The sequence below is a fragment of the Schistocerca cancellata genome, chromosome 4, assembly GCF_023864275.1.
Source record: "Schistocerca cancellata isolate TAMUIC-IGC-003103 chromosome 4, iqSchCanc2.1, whole genome shotgun sequence".
Lineage (NCBI taxonomy): Eukaryota > Metazoa > Arthropoda > Insecta > Orthoptera > Acrididae > Schistocerca > Schistocerca cancellata.
In genome coordinates, this window is record NC_064629.1 from 713,986,651 (window position 1) to 714,013,462 (window position 26,812).

A 26,812-nucleotide genomic window follows, 5' to 3' on the forward strand; every position below is an offset into this window, starting at 1 on the left:
GCGCGCGGTTTCGGACTGAAGCGCCTAGAACCGCTAGGCCACATGGGCCGATCGGAGCAAACAATCATGACAGCAATTAACTTATATATATTCTATGTTTGACTGTCTACGAAGAAGTTACCAGAATTAAAACGCGAGAAAATTCTATGGCCACTGTACAATAAACTTACCACAATACATTAACAGCTATGAGCTTATAAGCCATAAAATATTCAATAAACTGCCGCCTAGTTGCGTAAGATCTTTCAGAACTTCAATTTAAAGACAGAATATGAGTGGCTAGTTGTCCACCCATTCCTTGAGATGAACAAATACAATAATAGCAATTTCACTTTGTTATTTGTAAACCAACCCACAGTATTTTTGTATGTATTAGTTCAACTAATGCACTATCCGTCTGACGATAGCTACTGCTACTATCGCCTAACCACAACTAAATTATTATTATTATTATGATCTTTATCGTGTTACCCCTATAAAAACTATTGTAAATATTGCGATAGCAAAACTGTTTGGTCCAAATTGTCGGTCACATTGCTTATATTGATTTGTACGTCGATTTGAAAAACACAACCAACCCTCAATGCAATTTCGAAACAAATGAGCCACCCGTTTGTTTTGTTGCGTTTACAGCTGACATACACCACTGCACTCCTAACTCTTCGTCACTCCGTCACTCGTCTTGCTCATTCAAATACATGATGTCATCAACATATTGACCAATCACAGTGAGACTTCTATTATCTCAACCGTGTCACAGACTGCAACTCTGACTCACGACAGTGACAGCAGTGTTTGGTAGGAAGTGGAGTGGCAGTGCGCTGCAGTGAAAGAAAGGTTTTGGATGAAAAAGACCTGTTGGATATTCAGGGGTAATTTAGGTAGCATTGTAGTCGTCTTAAGTGTAATAATACTGTATTACGGATCGTTTTCTTATGTGTGAATTATAATATAATTTCTGTGGTGGTTGTTACTGTTGATTCCGTACAGTTTCTGAACCAGTGGCCTAATTGTAAACAGATTGCAGTCATCGATTGCGGATTGTTGAACTGAATTCAGATTTATGCCGCGTTATAAATTGTTCAAATTTTGTTTCGATGAAATACTTGCAGAATCATGGGAAATTATTTATAGTGACTATTAATTTAACGTGTTTACGAAGGAACTTGAATGGCAGTATTGAAATATCTCTATCTTGCAAGTGTGAGATAAAAACTGTTCAACAATTGTTGTCCCAGTAGTCATCATTGTTTTGTTGACATTTAAATGCATTGAATTCCGTAAGATACCAGATCTTGGTCTTCAAGAATACTATATTTTTAGAACTGGCGAAATCTAAGTTTCCCTTATTTTTGATAGTATATTAAGGAGTCAGCATTATTGAAACTTATTTTATTAGAACGTCGTCTGTAATCATCGTCTTCACGGTTGGAAATAAGTTCCGGCCAACAAACCTCATCCCTGTTGCTTTGTGGGTATAAACAACTTTTTACACAGTAAAAAAAATTCGCAGTGGAAGCAAGATTTTCCCGTTTGATGTGCCATCTAGTTACTTTTCAGTTCGTGTTTCCTCTACTGCCTCTCAGGCTCTGTTCTTTCTTCACTATGTGCCTGTTGTTATTTGTAAATTATCATGTGTGTCAGGTTCTGTGTGATTTAATAGTTAAGTGTTGAATGTTACTTCCATTTGTTCAAAGGACTGTAGTGCAGTTTTCCGAATTTAGTACTTTGTGTAGCTTTTCTCTTGCAGAAATCAAGAATAATCATTTTTACAGCCAAAGAAATTGTAATTGTCTTTATTATAATTATATGTATATGTGTTTCCACAGGTGTACAACATGACTAGTAACTTGGACCAACAGATTGCTAACTTAAAAATCACTGAAAGTGATCTGAATACAAATAGAAAAGTTGGGCCGGCAGTGCCACCGAAACCAAAGAAGCCACAGCCACAGGTAAATGTTACATTTTTCAATCTGAAATGAGCCAGGCTTATGAATAATCAGAATAAATCAATAAAACCTTTCAGGCTGTACTATCATGAGTAAAATAATAATCTTTATGTCCATTGTAGGTACAACAGCTGCAAGTAATATTTCATTTGGTCTATTGCCTAAGATTTAACAATAGTAATTTCTTTAATAGATCCTAAACTAAATTGAGGCTAGTGTGTGATATTGCTGTCTTTCATCTCCCCCCTGATATGTTACTTGTTGTACAGACTGATCCATAGCATAGTCCACGGTCGTAAGTCAGGTTGAAAGGTGATAATCTCGTTGCAAGTTAGCAGATCCAATGAGTGTGATTCTGAGATAAAGACTGTGGTTACTCATTGATCTATAGCTTGTTCTGATGTCTGTTAGTGCAACATTTAACATACTTTGTTGTAAAAACTAAACCAGCAGGGTACATTTATTAGTTGCTCCACTGACAAATCACTGACATATATTTTGCTACATATATTGATCATCAGCTATGAAAAATGCAAGTAGTAGCTACCACCAACTCTTACGTAAATTGGATAACAATGATTTCTGTTTCTATTGCAGTAGTCAGTGTTAAAGTTTATTCTCAGACATAATAATCTGTGTATCACTAACACACATTGCATACTGTACTACTTTTGTGGGACACCAGGTAGCATATCATGTGTGTTATGCTAAATCTCTCTCTCTCTCTCTCTCTCTCTCTCTCTCTCTCTCTCTCTCTCATGTGAAGTAGGGAGGGTTTGTGGAGTCAGAACAAATTAGCAAGGGAGTGGCCAAGACATACCTATCAACCTTTAGCACAGAAGCTGCAGTTATGCTATTGTAAGATAATATAAGCTTAGTGTGCCTTATCAAAGCAAGCTGCAAGTCTGTAAAACAGAGGAACACTTTCCAGTTGAACAATGCAGAAAATATGGATGCTTTTTGTCCGTATCCCTGATATTAGAAGGCCTGCCAAGGATCCAGGAAATTAATTTTCCCATAAAACAAAACTTCTTATTATCAGAAACTTGGGCTTTTGTTAGAACTTTGTAGCGTTAATTGTTATTTGCTAATCATGTTACTGTTTATTGTTTTAGGTTCCAAAAAGTTACTCTTTAAAGAAACCAAGTGAACCATCCTACAGTACTCTCCTGCAAAATGCAGGTGGTGGTCCAACAAGTTCATCAGATGACAAAAATAGACTGTATTCAAATCTGGGACCAAATAAGAGTGGTAAGTGTATTTCAAAATTACTTATTCATTTATAAATGGTTCATGCATCACCACATAAGGAGGGGTGGGGGACAGCAGTTTATTTTCTTAAGCAACATGCCACTATATCTATCCCCCATTATATTGTTTTAATTCCAATGTTCCATTATTTTTCTCGCCATTCTCATGGTGTTTTATATGTAGAATTTTCTTTTCGTACCAAACTGTAGAAAATGGAACTAGAAGGTTGACCATAGTGGTTCTATGTGGAATGTAGAGGTCACTTCAAGTTTTAGGCTACCCATTTTGATATACTGGGTTCAACAATATTAATAGAGTGAAACGCTGGAATGGTTTGTTAAAAAGGGTTAGTTATCAGTTTTCAGCATTGTCAGAAAATGTAACATTGTCCCATGTTCTCAATTTCTAATTGTTTTGTTGTTGACAGGTAGTTAAAACCATGGGGAGGGGGATTTGAAAAGCTGATTCCTGGCATAAGCAATGAATAAGCATTAAATGCATCATTTTCAAGGTTTAGGGGCAGAGGGTGAATTTTTCAGAGCCAAGATTCTGACGGGATATTTAAAACAGAAAGAGAGGAAAGTAAAAATATCAAATAATGTTTTCTCCCCCCTGTGGTCCGATGTTGTCAGATTTTTAATACATGTGAATGCATTAATAACAAAATATATTAACCCGTAAACTCCATTTTACTGTCAAGATCTTGTACGCTATTTCGGTAGTTAAAATATGATTCTATTGTGGGAAATACGGAAGCATCCGATCCCACCCGTCTGCTTTGACCCATGACGTCACAAATATGGCGGAAACAAAAACAAACACACACACTTTCCACAAGAAGCCTAATGACACTAACGGGACAAGTGCGGGAAATGGGGTGTTTTGGGTGGGGGGGCAAACTAAATATAAACAAATTTAGACACCTTGCGTAGCTACAATGTGTAAGTGAAGACAGCCATGCATGAATACCCACCTACCTCCCCAGGGGTCGTAACCCCTGCAACCCATATAAGATAAAGATGCTTCAGTAGCTGATTAGTGTTTTTGGTCTTTTTTTAAAAAAAATCTCTCGGGATAGAACGAACAGATCAGAAAGATAAATATAATAAACTAAAACAGAAATTCAAGGAAAAGATAATTAAAATAAGTAATAAGTGTTTTTAAATTTAAGAAAAAAAATCTCACGAGATAGAACGAACAGATCAGAAAAGTAAATAAAATAACATAAAACAGAACTAGAGACAGCCACACTCAAACCAAACTCCGCGCCGTCATGACGTCACACACAACAACACCCTTACGTCACGGGTCAAAGCAGACGCGTGGGATCGGACGCTTCTGTCGACCCCTATTGTGTCAATGTCATCATAGTCGCTAAGTAGTGCTGTCCTGTGTATTGTGTCACTGGCAAAAGCTGACAGGTTGTATTGTATTTTTCGCTGTTTCTGATTATTTTTACTACTGTGTGTAAATTTTGTTACTTCCTTTTGCCTGTATATTTTTACGTAATGACAAAGATTGTTAAAGTTACATGGACCAAATAGTAACAGAGATTATTGTAAGTGTTGCTGCAGCTCACCACAAGGTATGAATTGATCTTGTGTTTCTGAGGACATAAATTAAACAAATGGCAGCAAAAGATATGAAATTCATTTATAAAAATCAGTAAATAATCTGAATATTGATATAAATTACACTTCCGAAGAAACTAAATGTAGTAAATCAGTGTAAAGTTATTTGCTAAAAGCTTATAAAAGACAATATGTACAAAGTGGGAGCTTTTAAAATATTGAAATGTGTTGCTATGTGCTGTGCACAATATTCTGCTCGTATTTATTTGCTGCTTTTCTAAAGCTCATGCAAGAGTGATGGCACAGTCTATAAACATTATTATTATTATTATTATTAATTATTTTTCTATATTTTATTATTTGGTGTTTTTTGTTTGAAACTTCAAGAAAACATTTTATCTAAGAGACAAAGTTAAGTACATTTTGCATAGAATATTTTTACTCGTTTTTATTTCACTCAATGAACAACAAAAAAGTAGAAAGATTTATATGTTCAGCAAACCAGATACAGAAAGAGTAGTGTCATATCTCATTAAGGAACTTAAAACTTTCAGTATGCAGTAGTACAGTTCATAATGGGAGAGAGTGATAATTCATGGGATACCTCCTACTACTTGTCGGACCTTCTTTGCACAGCGTAGTGCAGCAACTCGATGTGACATAGACCTAACAAGTCACAGGATGTCCTCTGCAGAAATATTGAGACCTGCTGCTTCTATAGCTACCTATAACTGCCAAAGTGTTGCCAGTGTAGGATTTTGTGCATGAACTAACCTTTCAATTATGCCCCATAAATGTTTGATGGGATTCATATTGGGCATTTTGGTGGCCAAATCATTCACTCGAACTCTTCAGAATGTTCTTCAGACCAGTTGTGAACAATTGTGGTCCAGTGATCTGGTACTTTGTCATAGAACACACATCATTGTATGGGAACATGAAGTCCATGAATGGCTGTAAATGGTCCCCAAGTAGCTGAACATACCCATTTCCAGTCAGTGATCAGTTCAGTTGGACCAGAGGACCCATTCAGTTTCGTGTAAACTTAGCTCACACATCATTTTTGGGACCGCCACGAGCTTACACAGTGCCTTGTTGACATGTTGGATCCATGGCTTCATGGGATCTGCACCACACTCGCACCATGCCATCACCTCTTACCAACTGAAATCAGGACTCATCTGGCCCGCCCACAGTTTACCAGTCGTCTAGGGTCCAACAGATATGATAACGAGTCCAAGACAGGTGCTGCAGGTGATGATTTGCTGTTAGCAAACATACCCATGTTGTTTGTCTGCTGTCATAGCCCATTAATGCCAGATTTTGCCACACAGATACTTTTTTCATACATCCCTCATTGATTTCTGCGGTTACTTTATGCAGTGTTGCTTGTCTGTTTGCACTAACAACTCAATGCAAATGCCACTCTCTTGGTCGTTAAGTAAAGGTCATTGGCCACTGTGTTGTCCATGGTGTGATGTAATTCTTGAAATTTGGTATTCTTGGCGCAGTTTTGACACTAGATGTAGGAATGTTGAATTCCCTAACCATTTCCATCTAGCTCCAACTACCCTTCTGTGTTCAACTACTTTATGGTTACATGACGATGGCATCCTTTAGGGTAAAACATTCTGGAAGTAAAATAGCCCCCATTTGGATCTCCGGGCAGGGAGTACTCAAAAGGACTTCATTATCAGGAGAAACAAAACTGGCGTGTTACGTATCAACATGGAATGTCAGATTCCTGAATCGGGCAGGTAGGTTAGAAAATTGAAAAAGGGAAATGGATAAGTTAAAGTTAGATATAGTGGGAATTAGCGAACTTCTGTGGCAAGAGGAACTGGACTTCCTGTCAGGTGAATACAGGAGGGTTATAAATACAAAATTAAATAGGGGCAATGCAGGAATAGGTTTAATAATGAATCAAAACATAGGAATGTGGATAAGCTACTATGAATAGCATAGTCAATGAATTATTGTAGCCAAAATCGACACCAAGTTCACACCCACCACAGTAGTCCAAGTTTATATGCCAACTAGCTCCACAGATGAGGAAGAGATTGAGGAAATGTGTGATGAGATAAAAGAAATTATTCAGGTAGGCAAGGGAGACCAAAATTTAATAGTCGTGGTGGACTGGAATGTGATAGTAGGAAAAGAAAGAGAAGGAAAAGTAGAAGGTGAATATGGACTGAAGGAAAGGAATGAAGAAGGAAGCCACATTGAAGAATTTTGCACAGAACATAATTTAATCATAGCAAACACTTAGTTTAAGATTTATGGAAGAAGGCTGTATATGTGGAAGAGACCTGGAGACACCGGAAGGATTCACACTGATTATATAATGTTAAGACGGAGATTTTGGAACCAGGTTTTAAATTGTAAGACATTTCCAGGGACAGATGTGGACTCTGACCACAACTTATTGGTTATTAACTTCAGATTAAAACTGAAGAAACTGCAAAAAGCAGGGATTTAAGGAGATGGGACCTGGATGAACTGAAAGAATCAGAAGTCGTAGAGAGTTCCAGAGGGATAATTAGGGAACAATTGACAAGAACAGGGGAAAGGAATACAGTAGAAGAAGAATGGGTAGCTCAGAGAGACGAAATAGTGAAGACAACAGAGGATCAAGTAGGTAAAAAGACGAGGGCTAGTAGAAATACTTGGGTAATACAGGAGATATTGAATTTAATTGATGAAAGGAGAAAATATAAAAATACAATAAATGAAGCAGGCAAAAAGGAATACAAATGTCTAACAAATGAGATCAACAGGAAGTGCAAAATGGCTAAGCAGGCTGGCTAGAGGGCAAATGTAAGGATGCAGAAACATATCTCTGGAATTCAAGAAGACTATAATAATTCCAATTCAAAAGAAAGCAGGTGCTGACAGATGTGGAAATTACCAAACTATCAGTCCAATAAGTTACCGTTGCAAAATACTAACGCAGCTCCTTTGTGGAAGAATGACAAAGCTGGTAGAAGCCAACCGCAGGGAAGATCAGTTTCGATTTTGGAGAAATGTTGGAACACACTAGGCAATACTGGCCCTAAAACATCTTATAGAGGATAAATTAAGGAAAGGCAAACCTATGTTTATAGTATTTTTAGACTTAGAGAAAGTATTTCATGATCTTGATTAGAATACTCTCTTTCAAATTCTAAAGGTGGCAGGGGTAAAATACAGAGAGCAAAAGGTTATTTACAATTTGTACAGAAACCAGATGACAGTCATAAGAGTCGAGGGACATGAAAGGGAAGCAGTGGTTGAGAAGGGAGTGAGACAAGGTTGTAGCCTATCCCTGGTGTTACTCAATCTGTATATTGAGCAAGCAGTAAAGGAAACAAAAGAAAAATTTGGAGTAGGAATTAAAATCAATGGAGAAGAAATAAAAAGGTTTGCCGATGACATTGCAGTTCTGTCAGAGACAGCAAAGGACTTGGAATAGCAGTTGAACGGAATGGACAGTGTCTTGAAAAGAGGGTACAAGGTGAACACCAACAAAAGCAAAACAAGGATAATGGAATGTAGTCAAATTAATTCAGGTGATGCTGAGGGAATTAGATTAGGAAGCGAGACAGTTAAAGTAGTAAATGGGTTTTGCTATTTGAGAAGAAAAATAACTGATGATGGTCGCAGTAGGGAGGATATAAAATGTGGACTGGTAATGGCATGAAGAGCATTCTTGAAGAAGGGAAATTTGTTAACACTGAGTACAGATTTAATGTGAGGAAGTTCTATCTGAAAGTATTTGTATGGAGTGTAGCCACATATGGAAGTGAAACATGGATGAAACAGTTTAGACAAGAAAAGAATAGAAGCTGTTGAAGTGCAGTGCTACAGAAGAATGCTGAAATGGTGAAGATTAGATGTTTAGATCATGCAAATAATGAGGAGGTACTGAATAGAATTGGGAGAAGAGAGATTTGTTGTACAACCTGACTAGAAGAAGGTACCAGTTGGTGGAACACGTTCTGAGGCATCAAGGGATCACCAGTTTAGTTCTGGAGGGAAGTTTGGTGGGTAAAAATCATAGAGGAAGACCAAGAGATAAATACAGTAAGCAGATTGAGAAGGGTGTAGGTTTCAGTAGTTACCCGGAGGTGAAGAAGCTTGCCCAGGATAGAGTATCCTGGAGAGCTGCATCAAACCAGTCTTTGGACTGAAGACCACAACACCACCACCACTGAAAAGATGAGTTGGATAGATACTAGTGTCAGTGGCACTGAGAAGCAGCTGAAATCGTTAAATTAGAGGAAGACCCAAGGTCTGGTGGAATCCCTTGCAGATTCTATAGCCAGTTTTCAGTTGAGTAGCCCATATGTTAACTGTAATCTAGTGTAGGTTCCTCACACAAAAAACTGTGCCCAGTTGTTGGAAGAAAACACAAGTCACACTACCGTCCAGTGTCCTTGACACCTATTTGTTGTAGGATCTTTGAACATATCACTGAACAACAAATTTGAAGTGAAAGAGTGTAAATCGTATGATTTTGAGTCCTTTGTTTATTTCGGTATAAAACGATACAAAATCATCTTCATAAATACTTAGTTCTAGTTTTTTGAAAAACTAATCTACATTTTTGTATAAATAACTCACCAACTAAATATGCATTCATGTTACAAGATTTAGCCTAACAAATTTTAAGTGAATAATTACTTGAATTAGGTTATGTGTTATGCATTGATAAATTTCAGTGCCATTCTGCAAGTACAAAAATAAAATATTAAGAAAAAATGAAGATAATATTACAGGAATGAAAATACTTGCTAAGTCTACTTTGTACCAGAACTATGTAAAGCACAAAAGAATATATATAAGTTACCTGGTCACAAATGTATATAAAGCATTATAAATGTTAAATGTCCATATGTACAGTATCTACAACTACATATTTTGTTCAGAGATAAATTCAGGAGATGACCGTTTTCGCTTAGCTTGATGTTTATTCACATACTCGGGAACATCCCTTATGACAGTCCAACAGCAATCTGCTAAAATAGTAGGGCTCCACTTTCCAGCATACCTCTTTTCAAATGTGGCAATATCTCGATGAAATCACTCCCCATGTTCATCACTTACTGCACCACAATCTTTGGAGAAGAAGTCAAGATGACTATGTAAGAAATGCATTTTCAATTACATGTTGCAACCAAGTTTTTCATAAGATAACATGTTATCTACAGTCTCCTTATAATTTATTGCTCATTTGTTCCCTAAGAACCATAAACAGACTGTCTTAAAACATTCCCATGCATGCTTCTCATCACCTTGTATGATTCCATCAAAAGTGTCAAATCTGTGGGCCTACAAAGATGCCGTCCTTTACTTTGGCATCTCTTAAGTAAGGGAATTTTTGCCTTACGTACTTAAATGCATCACGTTCTTTGTTCATTCCCTTTATAAAGTTTTTCATGAGACCCAACTTGATGTGTAAGGGCAGAAGCAGAATCTTTTTAGGGTCTACTAGAGGTTCACTCTTAATGTTCTTTATACCTGGTTAATGAGATTTTCTGGTGGGCCATTCATGTTTACTGTAATGAGATGCATGAGCTTGCCTATCCCATTCACAGACAAAGCAGCAATATTCAGTATACCCTAACTGTTTACCTAATAGCAGTGCAACCACTTTCAAGTCACCACAAATCTGCCATTCAGAGACATTATACTTGATGCCTTCTCGTAACATTTTCATGTTTTGGTATGACTCTTTCATATGCACACTATGCCCAACTGGAATAGAAGGAAGCTCATTGCCAATATGTAAAAGCACTGCTTTTAAGCTCAACTTTGAGGAATCAGAGTCTCCACTCATCAGGGTTGTCATTAATTCTGAGAGCCATCATTAGACCATTTATGTCTACACATGCCACAAGACTATCTTGCATTTTACAAAGAGGAGTGAATTTTTGGCTCTTCTGCGGTAGAATGAAACATTTACATTGCTTTCCCGAAAACTGCACTGCTGCAATCTTGAGGCTGAAATCTCAGCCTTAGCTTTAGAGAGCTTCAAATCTTTAATGAGATCACTGAACTCATTTTCAGACAAGTTTTGTGGATCATCAGTTGGTGATGTATTTAGACGAAACTGGATCATGTGATGTACATGGTTCAGGACATCCAGAATCCCCATCAGAAGTGATCTTGTACTCCGTTGTTGGTTCAGGTATTGGCAATCCTTCCCCTGTGTAGAACTGGACATAAGGCAGATGGAATGTTGCGATAGATCACGGTCCACTTCTTCTTCTTCTTCTTCTTCTTCTTAGATATTCCCTTCTTGATAGGAGAAACCATAGAAAAGTAACAGTCAGCGACATGGTTAGTTGGCTCACACCACGTCATGGGCACTGCAAAGTGCATTGAACGTCCTTTCCTATGCATCCAATTCCTGAGGTTGTTGACACAAGTGTTGCAGATCACATGTGGAGCCCAGGGTTTATCCTGATCACCTGTTTTGCACCCAAAATAACAACTGTAAGCTTTTTTAATCAATGGAGTTAGTTGCTGTTTTTGTGACACAAGTGTCACTTCTCCATACACATAGAAAAATGTGTTAACACTGTTAACACAAACTTGTGGCAGTTTTGTTCACTTCAATAGCAGTCAACTTTAATAACTGGTAGTTAATCTGGAAGCAAATGTGCAAAAATTGTTACATGCATTAATAAAGTCACTGAAGTTGAAGAGGAGGGAGACAAAGAGCACCAAAATTGGTATCAGAATGTTTATAACCAAAATATTGTGCACAAGTAAGACTAGGGACAATAATATAATCCATTGTTACTAGTTATTATTACTTTGACAAACCATTATAATATTTGATTTTAAACTTAACATAAAAATCTGTGTATAATTATCTCACCGTAATAAAACACTGTAAAATGAAAACTAAAGCTAATTTTGAATTGTCTTTGCTGATACTCATGATCAGCACATTAAAATTGATAGGAATTGGCTATTTTCATTAGATTTACATTTTCATTTTTGCATAGTGTATTCTGTGCTCAAACATAAGAGATATCTTAAACAGGAAAACTGTTTCTATGCCAACCAGCGTGGATTTCGAAAATATCAGTCGTGTGAAACACGACTTGCTCTTTTATCACATGACCATACAGAAAGCACTATATCAGGGCAACCAGGTAGATGCAGTATTTCATGACTTCCAGAAAGTATTTGACTTAGTACCACACATGCACTTATCAAAAGTATGATCATATGGGGTATCAAGTAAAATTTGTGACTGGATTGAGGATTTTTTGAGAGGAAGGATGCAGCAAGTTCTCTTGGATGAACAATCATCAGTAAATGTAGAAGTAGTTTCTTGTGTGTTAGAGTGCTTACTAGGCACAAGCTTTTATTTTAATAACTGTGTAGCATACCATACCGCTGTTGCTATCAAATCTTGGATTGTACAGGCTTTTGTTTGTTTTGGTTGGTGTAGCTTAGTGTCAGATAGACCGTTAGTGAGAGAGCATTTCCAATTCCTGCTGCTAATAAGAGGAGTACACCGTTCATTTCTTGTATATTTTTACGAGCTTCAAATCGAAGCGACTGCAGTAATGGATAGGGACTGTGATTGCTGTGGACAGATGCAAGCAGAGTTGGCGACCCTTCGGTCACAGCTCCAGGCTGCATTGGCTTTCGTCACACAGCTTGTGGCTGCTGCCAAGGGGCATCCCAGTCAGGGGAGGGGGGTGGGAGGAGGAGGTGGAACACAGGGGTGTGAGAGACATCGAGCAAGTCCCATGTGTCATCCATTCGGTCCACTGCTGTGGCTGTCCCAGGTGCTGCCTGCTCTGAGGTTGACCCCTCGCCCGTGGTTGAGTGGGAGATCATCCCAAAGTCTGGCAGGCAATGAAAAATTTTCCAAGGGGGTGATCGTAGCGCCTCCCCAGATCGTTTGACGAACAGGTTTCGGGCATTATCTGTAGCTGATGATGTCTCTCAGCCGGATGCAATCATCCACCCTGTTCCAGAGGAAGCTTCTCGGCCCACAAGGTCTGAGCGTTCAGAGGGTGGGTTTGCTGGTAGTTGGGAGCTACAATGTTAGGTACGTAATGGGCCCCCTTAGGAACATTGCTGCCAAGGAGGGGAAGGAAGCAAGTGTGCACTCCATGTGCATACCGGGGGGAGTCATTTCAGATATGGAAAGGCTGCTTGCAAAAGCCATGTAGAGTACAGGGTGCAGCCAACTGCAGGTGGTGGCTCATGTCGATACCAATGACATATATCATAGGAGATTCTCTCTGGTTTTGGGTGGCTAGCGGAAATGGTAAAGACTGCCAGTCTTGCTTGTGAGATTAAGGCGGAGCTCACCATTTGAAGCATCATCGATAGAACCGACTGTGGTCCTTTGGTGCAGAGCCGAGTGGAGTGTCTGAATCAGAGGCTCAGGTGGTTCTGTGACCGTGTAGGCTGCAGATTCCTTGACTTGCGCCATCGGGTGGTGGGTTTCACTTAATAGGTCAGGAGTCCACTACACACAGGAAGTGGCTACACGGGTAGCGGGGGCTATGTGGAAGGGACTGGGCGGTTTTTTAGGTTAGAGGGCCCCAGGGAACAACAGAAAGGGTTTCCATCTGAAAGGGGCAAGTAAAACACAGTAAGTGAGTTGTAGAAATTATTGGTATTGTAGTTGTAAATTGTTGTAGCTGTGTTGGAAAAGTACCAGAGTGCCAGGCCCTAATAGAAAACACTGGAGCTCAATTAGCTATAGGTACAGAAAGCAGGCTAAAGCCAGAAATAAACTCGGCGGAATTTTTTTCTAACGATCTAACAGTGTTCAGAAAGTCTAGATTAAATACATTTGGTGGTGGAGTATTTATTGGTGTCAGAAGTAGTTTGCCTTGTAGTGAAATTGAACTAGATAGTTCCTGCAAAATAGTATGGGTAGAGGTTGTACTTGACAATCGGACTAAACTATTAATTGGGTCATTTTGCTGACCCCTGACTCAGAAGATATAGTTGCTGGACAGTTCAAAGAAAACAAGAGTCTCATTTCAAATAGGTACCCCACTCATACAATTATAGTCAGTGATGACTTTAATCTACCCTCAATATGCTGGAAAAATTACACATTTAAAGCCGGTGGCAGGCGTAAAACGTCATCCGAAATTGTACTGAATGCTATCTCAGAAAATGATTTTGAACAAGTAGTTCATGAGGCCACTTGAAGCGTAAATGGTTTCGAAAACACACTTGACCTATCAGCAACAAATAATCCTGGACAAATAGTTAGTATCATGATGAATACAGGGATTAGCAACCACAAGGCAGTAGCTGCTAGGCTCCTACAACCATCAAAAAGAAACACAAAGCATATCTATTTAAAAAAGCTGATAAAAATGCTCTTAACACCTTTTTAAGAGACAGTCTTCACTCCTTCCGATCTGGTCATGTAAGCCTAGAAAAGTTGTGTAATGATTTCAGAGAGATAGTATTGACAGCAATTGAGAGAGATATATCACATAAATTAATAAGTGATGGTACTGATCCTCCATGGTACACTAAATGAGTCAGATCACTGTTGCAGAAGCAGCGAAAAAAGCATGGAAAATTTAAAAGAACGCAAAATCCCCAAGACTGGCAAAGTTTAGCAGAAGTTCGAAATATAATGCGTACTTCAATGTGAGATGCTTTCAGTAATTTCCACAACGAAACTGTCTTGAAATCTGGCAGAAAACCCAGAGAGATTCTGGTCATACATAAAGCACACCAGTGGCAAGACGCAATCAGTACCTTCACTGTGCGATAATAACGGTGAAGTCACTGATGACAGTGCCACCAAAGGAGAGTTATTAAACACAGTTTTCCAAAACTCCTTCACCAAAGAAGACGAAGTAAATATTCCTGAATTCCAATCCAGAACAACTGCCAGGGTGAGAAACATAGAAATAGATTTCCTCAGTGTCGCAAAGCAGCTCAAATCTCTTAATAAAAGCAAGGCTTCCAGTCCAGATTGTATACGCCCGCTCACAGAAAGATCCATACCTAAAGACTGGAAAATTGCTCAAGTCACACCAATACCCAAAAAGGGAAGTAAGAGTAATCCGTTGAATTACAGGCCCATATCACTAATGTTGATTTGCAGTAAGGTTGTGGAACATTATGAGGTACTTTGAAGAAAATGATTTATTAACACGTAGTCAGCACGGATTCAGAAAATGTCATTCTTGCAAAACACAACGAGCTCTTTATACTTGTGAAGTAATGAGTGCTATCGACAGGGGATGTCAAATGTATTCCATATTTTTAGATTTCCAGAAGGCTTTAGACACCGTTAGAAGACTCACAAGAGTCTTCTAACCAAACTGCGTGCCTATGGAATATCACCTCATTTGTGTGACTGGATTCATGATTTCCTGCCAGAAGGGTCACAGTTCGTATTAATAGATGGAAAGTCATTGAGTAGAATTATATCTATATTAACGATACAAGAGACAATCTCAGTAGCCACCTTAGATTGTGTGCAGATTATGCTGTCATTTACCTTCTTGTAAAGTCATCAGATGACCAACATGAATTGCAACATTATTTAGATAAGATATCTGTGTAGTGCGAAAAGTGACAGTTGACCCTGAATAAAGAAAAGTGTGAAGTTATTCACATGAGTACTAAAAGAAATCCACTAAATTTCGATTAGGCAATAAGTTACACAAATCTGAAGGCTGTGAATTCAACTAAATACTTAGGGATTACAGTTACCAATACCCTAAATTGGAACGATCACATAAATAATGTTATAGGTAGAGTCAAACAAAGAGTGTGATTCATTGGCAGAACACTTAGAAGGTGCAACAGGTCTGCCAAAGGGACTGCTTATACCACCCTTGTCCACCCTATTTTGGAATATTGCTGTGCAGTGTGGAATCCACATCAGATGGGACTGACAGATGACATCGAAAAAGTACAAAGAAGGGCAGCTTGTTTTGTATTATCGCGAAGTAGGGGAGATAGTGCCACAGACACAATACATGAATTGGAGTGGCAGTCATTAAAACAAAGGCTTTTTTCATTGCGAGGGAATCTTCTCATGAAATTTCAATCACCAGTTTTCTCCTCCAATTGCGAAAACATTCTGTTGGCACCCACCTACAGAGGGAGAAATGATCATGGCGATAAAATAAGAGATCAGGGCTCGCACAGAAAAATTTAAGTGCTGGTTTTTCCCACGTGCCATTAGAGAGAGGAATAGTAGAGAGACAGCTTGAAGGTGGTTCATTGAACCCTCTGCCAGGCACTTTATTGTGAATAGCAGAGTAATCACGTAGATGTATAAGTGCCCCAGGGAAATGTGTTGGGTGCTTTGCTGTTCATGTTGCATATTTATGACCTTGCGGACAGTGTTGTTAGTAGCCTCGGACTTTGTATCACTAACTGGGAACAACATAACACCTTGATAGGATACGTCTTGGAGGACATTCTGTAAATGCGAAAGAAGAGGTTGACTCGGCAATCGAGTATCTGACAAGTTATCCAGACCTGTGCCTGAGGGACGAGCACCAGGCTGATCATCGAACGTGGTGCTAGGGTCATGCCCCCTGATATCTGGGACCTGATAGTCACTAAGCGGTTTACCGAGCGAGGTGGCGTAGTAGTTAGCACACTGGACTCATATTTGGGAGGATGACTGTTCAATCCCATGTCTGGCCTTTGTGATTCAGGTTTTCTGTGACTCTCCTAAATCACTTCAGGCAAATGCCGGGATAGTTCCTTTGACAGGGCATGGCCGACTTCCTTCCCCATCCTTCCCTAATCCAATGAGACCGATGACCTTGCTATTTGGTCGCTTTCCCCCAAATTAATGCAATCCAATCCAGTCACTAAGCAGTTTGTAAGGAGGGATTGGCAGCAATACGGCAATCCCATTAATCATGATCTGCTTAGTCATGACATAGTGAAAGCAATTGAATCAAGGCAGTCAGGTAGATGCAGTATTGAATTTCCGAAAAGCATTCGACTCACAAGGGAACCTCCCCATCGCACCCCCCTCAGATTTAGTTATAAGTTGGCACAGTGGATAGGCCTTGAAAAACTGAACACAGATCAATCGAGAAAACAGGAAGAAGTTGTGTGGAACTACGAAAAAAATAAGCAAAATATACAAACTGAGTAGTCCATGAGTAACATAGGCAACATCAAGGACAGTGGGAGCACAGGAGCACCGTGGTCCTGTGGTTAGCGTGAACAGCTGCAGAGCAAGAGGTTCTTGGTTCAAGTCTTCCCTCGAGTGAAAAGTTTAATTTTTTATTTTCAGACAATTATCAAAGTTCAGGCACTCACACATAATCAACTTCGCTCTTCAAAATTCAAGGACATGTTCAGATTTGCTTGGACATATGCAGGATTTGACGGTCTACACGCGGAAAAATTTGAAAACGTTAAAAACATATGTTTTGACAGAGCACAGGGAAAACTGTGCGACTGTGAAACTGTTGCATTCATTTGTTGCAGTTTATGTGACAAGCTCTTATGTTTTCATCACTTTTTTGGGAGTGATTATCACATCCACAAGAAAACCTAAATCGGGCAAGGTAGAAGAATCTTTTTACCCATTCGCCAAGTGTACAAGTTAGGTGGGTCGACAACATATTCCTGTCATGTGACGCACATGCCGTCACCAGTTTTGTATAGAATATATCAGACGTCTTTTCCTGTGGAGGAATCGGTTGAACTATGACCTTGCGATCAAATGTTTTCGGTTCCCATTGGAGAGGCACGTCCTTTCGTCTACTAATCGCACGGTTTTGCGGTGCGGTCGCAAAACACAGGCACTAAACTTATTACAGTGAACAGAGACGTCAATGAACGAAAGGACAGATCATAACTTTGCGAAAATAAAGAAAGTAAACTTTTCACTCGAGGGAAGACTTGAACGAGGGACCTCTCATTATCAAAAGTATGATCATATGGCAATATCAAGCAAAATTTGTGACTGGATTGAGGATTTCTTGGTAGGGAGGGGTAGGGAGGATGCAGCAAATTATCTCGGATGGAGAGTATTAGACAGATGCAGAAGTAGCTTTGGGTGGACTTCGTGGAAGTGTGTTGAGTTTATGTGAAGTGCCTTGCTATCCATGTTATACATTAATGACCTTGCAAACAATATTAATAGTAACCTCAGACTTTTCACAGATGATGCAGGTATCTGTAATGGAGTACAGTCTGAAAGAAGGTGCTAAAGTATTGTCAGATCTTGATAAGATTTCAAACTGATGCAGAGATTGACAACTTTCCTTAAATGGTTAGAAATGTGAAATTATGCACTTCACAAAATGAAGGAAAAAAAGCCTATTATCCTATGATCGTAATAACAGTGAGTCACAATTGGAATCATCCTGCTCATACAAATATTTCTGTGTAAGTCTTTGTTGGGGCATGAAATGGACTGATCGCATAGGCTCAGTTGTGGATAAAGCAGGTAGCAGAGTTTGGTTTGTTGGTGGAGAGCTAAGGAAATGCAGTTAGTCTATGAAGAAGGTTGCTTACAAATCATTCGTGCAAGCTATCCTAGAGAATTGCTCAAGTATGTTGGGACCCCTACTATATAGGACTGCGTGTATTGCATGTATACGGAGGAGGACAGCACAAATGGTCACAGGTTTGTTCAACCCACAGGGGAGTGTCACAGTGATGTTGAAAGAACTGAAATGACAGACTCTTGAAGATAGATGTAAACTATTCCAAGAAATCCTGTTTACAAGGTTTCAAGGACCAGCTGTAAATGATGGATGTAGAAATCTACTACCACCCTCTATGTATTGCTCCAATGGAGATCAAGAGGACAAGATTAGATTAATTATAGCACACACACAGAGGAATTTGAAGTCATTAGCCCCATGCTCCATACATGAATGGAACAGAAAAAAACCTAATAACTGGTAATGTGGGATGTATGGTGTGCCATGCACCTTACAGTAGTTCAGACTATAAGTGTATATGTAGGTGGGGACTATGGATGTATATGTAGGTGAATGTGACAAGACTTCCACAGTTTAGGCAAATAACTATCTACTATTGTAATACAGCTCAGCCATAAGGCCTGTTGAATTAGTACACAGAAAGTTATTAGGCTTGATCTACCTTTCACTTCCCATTGTTGCATGCACCTACAGAAATAATGAGCTTAGAGTATATGCACAATTACATGCACACTTGTTTAATTGAATTTGTGAAGTTAATTTATTCATTTCCTAGTCAGTGTTATTATTTTCAGGAATGTTCTATACTAATCATTGTTTGAAATATAATTTTCATATTGGTATCTTTTTCAGCACAATCTCCAACATACTCCAATATACTACCGCAACATGCAGAAAAAGAAGCACAAGTTATATACAGTAATATAGACCACAGTCGGAAAGATCAGAATACATATTCAAACATTCCTGCATTTACTCAACCCAACAGCAATGGTAAGAGTCTCTCTCTCTCTCTCTCTCTCTCTCTCTCTCTCTCTCTCTCTCTCTCTCTCTCTCTCTCTGTGTTTGGTAGTGGGGGGAGGATGCATGAGTTACCTTCGATTTAGGCCAGGAAGGTTACGGGAGCAAAGTATGTGCTGTAAGGATCTGCGCAGCTCAGGAAAGCTGGTGGCAGTGGCGGCGGCGGTGGTGGTGAGGAGACAGATAGCACGTGTTGTGAAGCAGTCATTGAAATCTCGCACATTGTGCTCTGCTATTGTGCCACTGGGTGATCCACTTGCGTTTGCAACAGTATGACAGTGGCCATTCATTCTAATTGACAGTTGGTTGCTTGTACTAATGTAAAATGCTGTGCAGTGATTGCAGTAGTGCTGGTGTATAACATGGCTGCTTTGACAGGCAGCCTGGCCTCTGACGAGGTATGATAAGCCTGTGACGGGACTGAAGTAGGTAGTGCCTACTCCAGTCCCATCACAGGCTTATTCTACCTCATCAGAGGCAGGGCCACTTGTCAAAGCAGCCATGTTATATACCATCTCTGCTGCAGCCCATGCACAGTGCTTTACATTTTTATGGTAACCAAGCAGCTGTCAACTAGAACGAATGGACACTACCAAACTGTTGCCAAAAACAAAGTGGACCACCCAGTGGCACAACATGCAGCAGAGCACAACATGTAAGATTTCAATGGGAGCTGCACAGATGGGAGCTCACACTCGTAACCTTCCTGTCCTAAATCTAAGGTAACTCATACCCCTCCCACTCCACCCCCAACTGATTATGCTTGTGTGTGTGTGTGTGTGTGTGTGTGTGTGTGTGTGTGTGTGTGCGCGTGCATGTGTTTGCGTGTGTTTGCGTGCGTGCGTGTGTGTGCGTGTCACTTTCCATGCAAATTTACAAGTATGTCACTTTTCGTGTGTGGCAGTCGAAAACTAAATGACTAATGGCCATATGTTCCCACAAAGCTATATATTTATACATGTTGACCTTTACATATTACAAATTGTCTCCTATTATGATTTATCAAGAGTTGAATTTTATGAATTTGGCCTGGCTCTGTATCTTTGTAATTAAATGCCCTACATAGAAGAATTACATTTTACATTAATTTCCCCTGTCTAGAACATTGAATACACAAATTGGGAAATAATGAATATCCTTCATTGCTGAGAAGAATGATACTGAGCAGGTGTCTTGTGCATATATTCCTGTTTTGGTCTCTGTTTTGTAGCATGCACATTGACGCTTACACTGCATAGGGTAACAAGAATATTTCTCAATCCTGTCCCACTTAGTCCACTACATTCAGTCTCTCTCTCCATCCTTCAAAAGCTCTTACAGAAACATTTCTTGTTTAATTTGGAATCATGATGCATTCATCACCCCATTTTTACAGAAACTCAGTGTCTATACAAAATGTTCATCCATTGAATCAGTTCTATAGAAAGGATGTTCAGAAACTTCAAAGACCACAACAACTAAATATTGAATAAAATGTTTTAACTGGTGTACTGTTTTAAGCATCTTTCTGACTTGCAACACTTTTTCCATGTAATTGTTTTTCTTGCGTCAAGTAATAAATTTTTCACCATTGTTTATACGGTGGAAAAAAGCAGCATTCTCTTCTTTAATGTGGTATTAGCAAACTGTAGCAGATGAACTCTGGTCTTAATTCATTAAATGGCCTTCACACAAAGTTTCTTATGTTCCTAAGAAGTACCTTCAGAGTATTTCTACCAAATATGTAAATCTACATGCAAAGTCCCTTTTTCAACCATTGACTTTACAATTGTGTCGTACAGTTGTCATTTCTTAACACCTGTCTCGTATTCTCATGTCTGTCAAATAGTAAAGTTTAATAATGGATCTTATTCACATTGTGTTAAGCAATTGTTTATATATTTTAGATTCTTGGGAGCATTCTTTATTAAACCAATGGGTCACAAAGTTTTTAATCAGCAACCCCATTTTATGCAAGAGCATTTTTTCGTAACCTCCAGCTTACTTATATAAATGTAATTAGTGCCAACTGCATACAGAAGCACCTGTTTCTTTCTTTTCTTTTTTTTCGATGCATGAACAGTATCCCAAAGACACTCCTTGTTGAAGCCCTGATGGAGTAAATTTTTATAAACAAACAATATTTGAGAATTGATTCTTCAGTTTCTCCCAGCATATTTGTTGATCAAAAAGCTCATGGGTATACTGCTGGTTCATAGTATCTAGTGGGCACAATATTTTGGTGATCAGACATCTCACCATCATCGAATGTGCTGATGAACTGAGCTGCTCAGGGCGCACATTTGACCAATATCCCCTGCCCCACAAGCTACTCTCTCTGCAGTCCACAGCCATGTATTGTAAGTCACGGACACACTGGAGTTAGTGTCTGTGATAGCGTTGATATAATTTCTCTGTCCGCCCTGGCCACCAGATCGTTTTGTTTGCTTCTTAGTTAAACTCGGTACTGGTTCCCATGCCTTGGTAAAATTATACACACAATCTTGCTTAATGAGATCATCCCTGGTGCAAATTTCTATGGCCTCTCTAAAGACACTGTCCCTTTATTTGGATGTCTGTGTCAGGATCCTGGTATGTTCGTACTCCATTGTGCTATTCTCAGACAAAGTGCTCTGCAATTACTGACTTGTTGAGATAAATCAGTTGACTGTGCCTCTAGAATTCTTGGAACGATCTTTGACGGTGCACACTATCTGTCCAATATATGTAAAAGACAGATTTTACTCAATGCTTCTTCGGTATGAATCCAATTTTTTCCAATAGTGTGCCAGTGTTCAGTATAAAAGCAGTGGCTGCCTCTTCCTCCGTCACCTCTTCCGTTTGCACAGGTTGCCCTGTTGTGGTGGGGCAGGAAGTGTGCCTAACTTGCCGTTCTGGGTACCCGTTTTTTTTTTTTTTAGTATAGTTCTTAGGTGTTCCAGTTCCTGTGGCAGACTTTTTGCATGCAAAATTATATGCACTCTGTGTTCTAGTGTTTTTAGTACCCCACTCCTTAGCAAAGGACAATGGCAGGTGTCTGCATGCAAATACAGGTCATTGTCTGCTTTCTTCCAATACATACCGTGGCCCAGAGTGCCATCAACTCTCTTGTTGACCGTGATGTCAGGAATGGTAATCTTCCTTCTGTTTTGGTCTACATAGTGAATTTGATGTTGGGATGTACTAGTTCAGATGTGCAACGAGGTCAAGAAGTGTGCCCTTTCCATGGAGCCAGGTGATGAACATAATGGAGGGGGAGGGGGGAAAAGAAGAAGAAGAAAAAAAAAAAAAGTTTCCACTTGGATGATGTCAGGGCTCCTTCCTCAAAGTTCTCCATACACAAATTTGTGGCCACAGGCGTGAGCGGGCTGCCATTGTGACTCCTTTCATTTGTTCGTAGTATTCTGCATTAAACAGAAAATACATGGAGGTCAGGACATGCCTGAAAAGCTCAGTGGTCTTCTCATCAAATTTCTGATCAAAAAGCTCTAGTGACTCACAGAGGCACTCAGGTGAATAACGAAACCCTGGCGTTGTCAAGGCATTTTGCAAAATCTACAGAATTGCAGATATGATGAGTGCATTCACCCACATAGGGCCAGCCTTGCTTTGGTATGTGAAAGAGTGCACTTATCCATTGGAGCCTTGAGTAAAACTCCCACAAACTAAATAAATAGATTACATTTACATCTACATCCACATTTATACTCCGCAGGCCACCCAATGGTGTGTGGCAGAGGGCACTTTACGTGCCACTGTCATTACCTTCCTTTCCTGTTCCAGTCGCGTATGGTTCACGGGAAGAACGACTGCCGGAAAGCCTCCGTGCACGTTCGAATCTCTCTGATTTTACATTCGTGATCTCCTCAGGAGGTATAAGTAGGGGGAAGCAATGTATTCGATACCTCATCCAGAAACGCACCCTCTCGAAACCTGGACAGCAAGCTACCACCGTGATGCAGAGCGCGTCTCTTGCAGAGTCTGCCACTAGAGTTTGCTAAACATCTCCGTAACGCTATAAGGCTTACCAAATAACCCTGTGACAAAACGCGCCGCTCTTTTTCGGATATTTTCTATCTCCTCTGTCAACCTGACCTGGTACGGATCCCACACTGATGAACCCTTTGTTGATGGACTAAATTTCTAAGGACTCTCCCAATGAATCTAAACCTGGCACCTGCCTTACCAACAATTAATTTTATATGATCATTCCACTTCAGATTGTTCTGTACACATACTCCCAGGTATTTTACAGAAGTAACTGCTACCAGTGTTTGTTCCGCTATCATATAATCATACAATAAAGGATCCTTCTTTCTATGTATTCACAATACATTACATTTGTCTATGTTAAGGGTTAGCTGCCACTCTCTGCACCAAGTGCCTATCCGCTACAGATCTTCCTGCATTTCGCTGCAATTTTCTAATGCTGCAACTTCTCTGTATACTACAGCATCATCTGCGAAAAGCCGCATGGAACTTCAGACACTATCTAATAGGTCACTTATATATATTCTGAAAAGCAATGGTCCCATAATACTGCCCTGTGGCACGCCAGAGGTTACTTTAACGTCTGTAGACGTCTCTCCATTGAGAACAACATGCTGTGTTCTGTTTGCTAAAAACTCTTCAATCCAGCCACACAGCTCGTTTTATATTCTGTAGGCTCTTACTTTGTTCATCAGGCGACAGTGTGGAACTGTATCAAACGCCTTCCGGAAGTCAAGGAAAATGGTATCTACCTGGGAGCCTGTATGTAATATTTTCTGGGTCTCATGAACAAATAAAGCGAGTTGGGTCTCACACGATCGCTTGTTTCCAGAATCCATGTTGATTCCTACAGAGTAGATTCTGGGTTTCCAGAAATGACATGATACGCGAGCAAAAAACGTGTTCTAAAATTCTACAACAGATCGATCTCAGAGATATAGGTCTATAGTTTTGCGCATCTGCTTGACGGCCCTTCTTGAAAACTGGAACTACCTGTGCTCTTTTCCAATCATTTGGAACCTTCCGTTCGTCTAGAGACTTGCGGTACACGGCTGTTAGAAGGGGGACAAGTACTTTTGTGTACTCTGTGTAGAATCGAATTGGTATCCCGTCAGGTCCAGTGGACTTACCTCTCGTGCGTGATTTCAGTTGCTTTTCTATTCCTTGGACACTTATTTTGATGTTGGCCATTTTTTCGTTCGTACAAGCTTTAGAGAAGGAACTGCAGTGCGGTCTTCCTCTGTGAAACAGCTTTGGAAAAAGGTGTTTAGTATTTCAGCTTTACGCATGTCATCCTCTGTTTCAATGCCATTATCATCCTAGAGTGTCTGGATATGCTGTTTTGATCCACTTATTGATGTAACGTCAGACATTGTTTAGCTTCTGTTTGTCTGAGAGGTTTAGCTTGCGTTTAAACTTGCAGTGAAGCTCTTTGCTTTCACAGTAGTTTCCTAACTTTGTTGTTGAACCATGGTGGGTTTTTCCTGTCCCTCACAGTTTTACTAGGCACGTACCTGTCTAAAACGCAATTCACGATTGCCTTGAACTTTTTCCATAAACACTCAACATTGTCAGTGTCGGAACAGAAATTTTCGTTTTGATCTTTTAGGTAGTCTGAAATCTGCCTCCTATTAATCTTGCTAAACAGATAAACCTTTCTCCCTTTTTATATTCTTATTTACTTCCATATTCAGGAATGCTGCAATGGCCTTATGATCACTGATTCCCTGTTCTGCGCTTACAGAGTCGAAAAGTTCAGGTCTGTTTGTTATCAGTAGGTCCAAGATGTTATCTCCATGAATCGGTTCTCTGTTTAATTGCTCGAGGTAATTTTCGGATAGTGTACTCAGTATAATGTCACTCGATGCTCTATCCCTACCACCCGTCCTAAACATCTGAGTGTCCCATTCTATATCTGGTAAATTGAAATCTCCATCTAAGACTATAACATGCTGCGGAGATTTATGTGAAATGTATTCCAGATTTTCTCTCAGTTGTTCTGCCACTAATACTGCTGAGTCGGGAGGTTGGTAAAAAGAGCCAATTATTATCCTAGCTTAGTTGTTGAGTATAACCTCCACCCATAATAATTCACAGGAACTATCCACTTCTAATTCTCTACAGGATAAACTACTACTAACAGTGACAAACATGCCACCACTGGTTGCATGTGATCTATCCTTTCTAAACACCGTCTGTGCCTTTGGAAAAATTTCGGCAGAATTTATCTCTGGTTTCAGCCAGCTTTCCGTACCTATAAAAATTTCAGCTTCAGTGCTTTCTATCAGCGCTTGAAGTTCCGGTACTTTAACAATGCAGCTTCGACAGTTTACAGTTACAATACCGATTACTGCTTGGTCCCCACATGTTTGTCCCACACCTTTTGAGGCTGTTGCCCTTTCCGTACTTGCCAGAGGCCATAAACCTAAAATACCACCCAGTCCACGCCACACAACCCGTGCTACCTGTGTAGCTGCATGTTGTGTGTAGTGGTCTCCTGGCCTATCCAGTGGAAACCGAAACCCCACCAACCTATGGCGCAAGTCGAGGAATCTGTAGCCAATCATTTTAATTTCTTGACTTGGTATTGGATTGATGATGATACCTGGATGGCAGTTGATTCTGCCCATAGGTAGGCCATGGGACTTCAAATATCAAAATCCTCACGTCTCTGACAAACCATCACTGGAGGCCAAATGCAAGATGGTCATTAATCTGACTGATGTGGAGCAGAGTGATGATGCGGTTTCAGTTCTGAAGAAGTGACTTAACTTTACTCCCACGCCAAAATTCATACCAGTCACAGACATCATCAGCGCACTTGAACAAGTTGTGCCACGACTACTGCCTAAAGCAGCTGAAGAAGTATGTTGTGAAACCTGCCATGCACTGATGAGAACCAAGCCCACTAAGTTCAACGTTGCCAGCAGAGGGAGGGCAGCTATTCAAGACCTGAGTGAGTGCCCTGAGATTGTTGTCTTACCTGCTGACAAAGTCAATGCTAATGTTGTTCTTTCCCACAAGGATAACATTGGGAAGATGCAAAGCCTGCTTGATGACAAACACAAAGAAGGTGCTATTCTCAAGCACATGGATTTACCAGAGGGGTCACCAAGAAACTGTTACCTCAAGGACCTGTACTGCCAAGACTTTATTGACTCAGTACAAGTTCACAAAGATGGAATGGCTTTGCACGCCATTATCATCAACATTAGGGCACCTACATATTTGCGGGCAAAATACCCGACAGAAATACTGAGCCATTATGTGGGTAAAAGCCGTCGTCATATCTGCAATGCTGTAGATTTTGTAAAATGCCTTGACAACTTCAGGGTGAAGGACTCAGATATCCTGGGGAGTTCTGATGTTTTATTATTATTATTCACCAGGGTACCTCTACGAGAGTCGCTAGAGCTCATGGGTCAGAAATTTGACGAGAAAACCACTGGATTTTTCAGGCAGATGCTGACCTCCACATATTTTCTGTTTAATGAAGAATACTATGAACAAACAGGAAGTCACAATGGGCAGCTCACAATCACATGTGGTCACTAATTTGTATATGGAGAACTTCAAGGAGGAAATGCTGACATCATCCATATGGAAACACAAGTGTTTTTTC

At 39.8% G+C, this 26,812-nt stretch overlaps 1 protein-coding gene across 2 annotated transcripts in view; it reads left to right on the forward strand.

The window, feature by feature from the left end:
- The first annotated feature begins 757 nt into the window (after positions 1 to 757).
- Positions 758 to 26,812, forward strand: part of LOC126183721 (lipoma-preferred partner homolog) — a 77,077-nt gene continuing 51,022 nt past the window's right edge. The window contains exons 1-4 of one of the 2 annotated variants that reach the window (XM_049925911.1): positions 758 to 872; positions 1,830 to 1,955; positions 3,068 to 3,203; positions 19,054 to 19,194. In XM_049925911.1, the coding sequence (XP_049781868.1) occupies positions 1,839 to 1,955; positions 3,068 to 3,203; positions 19,054 to 19,194 (394 nt within the window). In that variant the 5' untranslated portion in view covers positions 758 to 872; positions 1,830 to 1,838. Of the gene's footprint in view, positions 882 to 1,829; positions 1,956 to 3,067; positions 3,204 to 19,053; positions 19,195 to 26,812 lie in introns of both variants that reach the window. The other variant, XM_049925912.1, reaches the window with a different exon arrangement.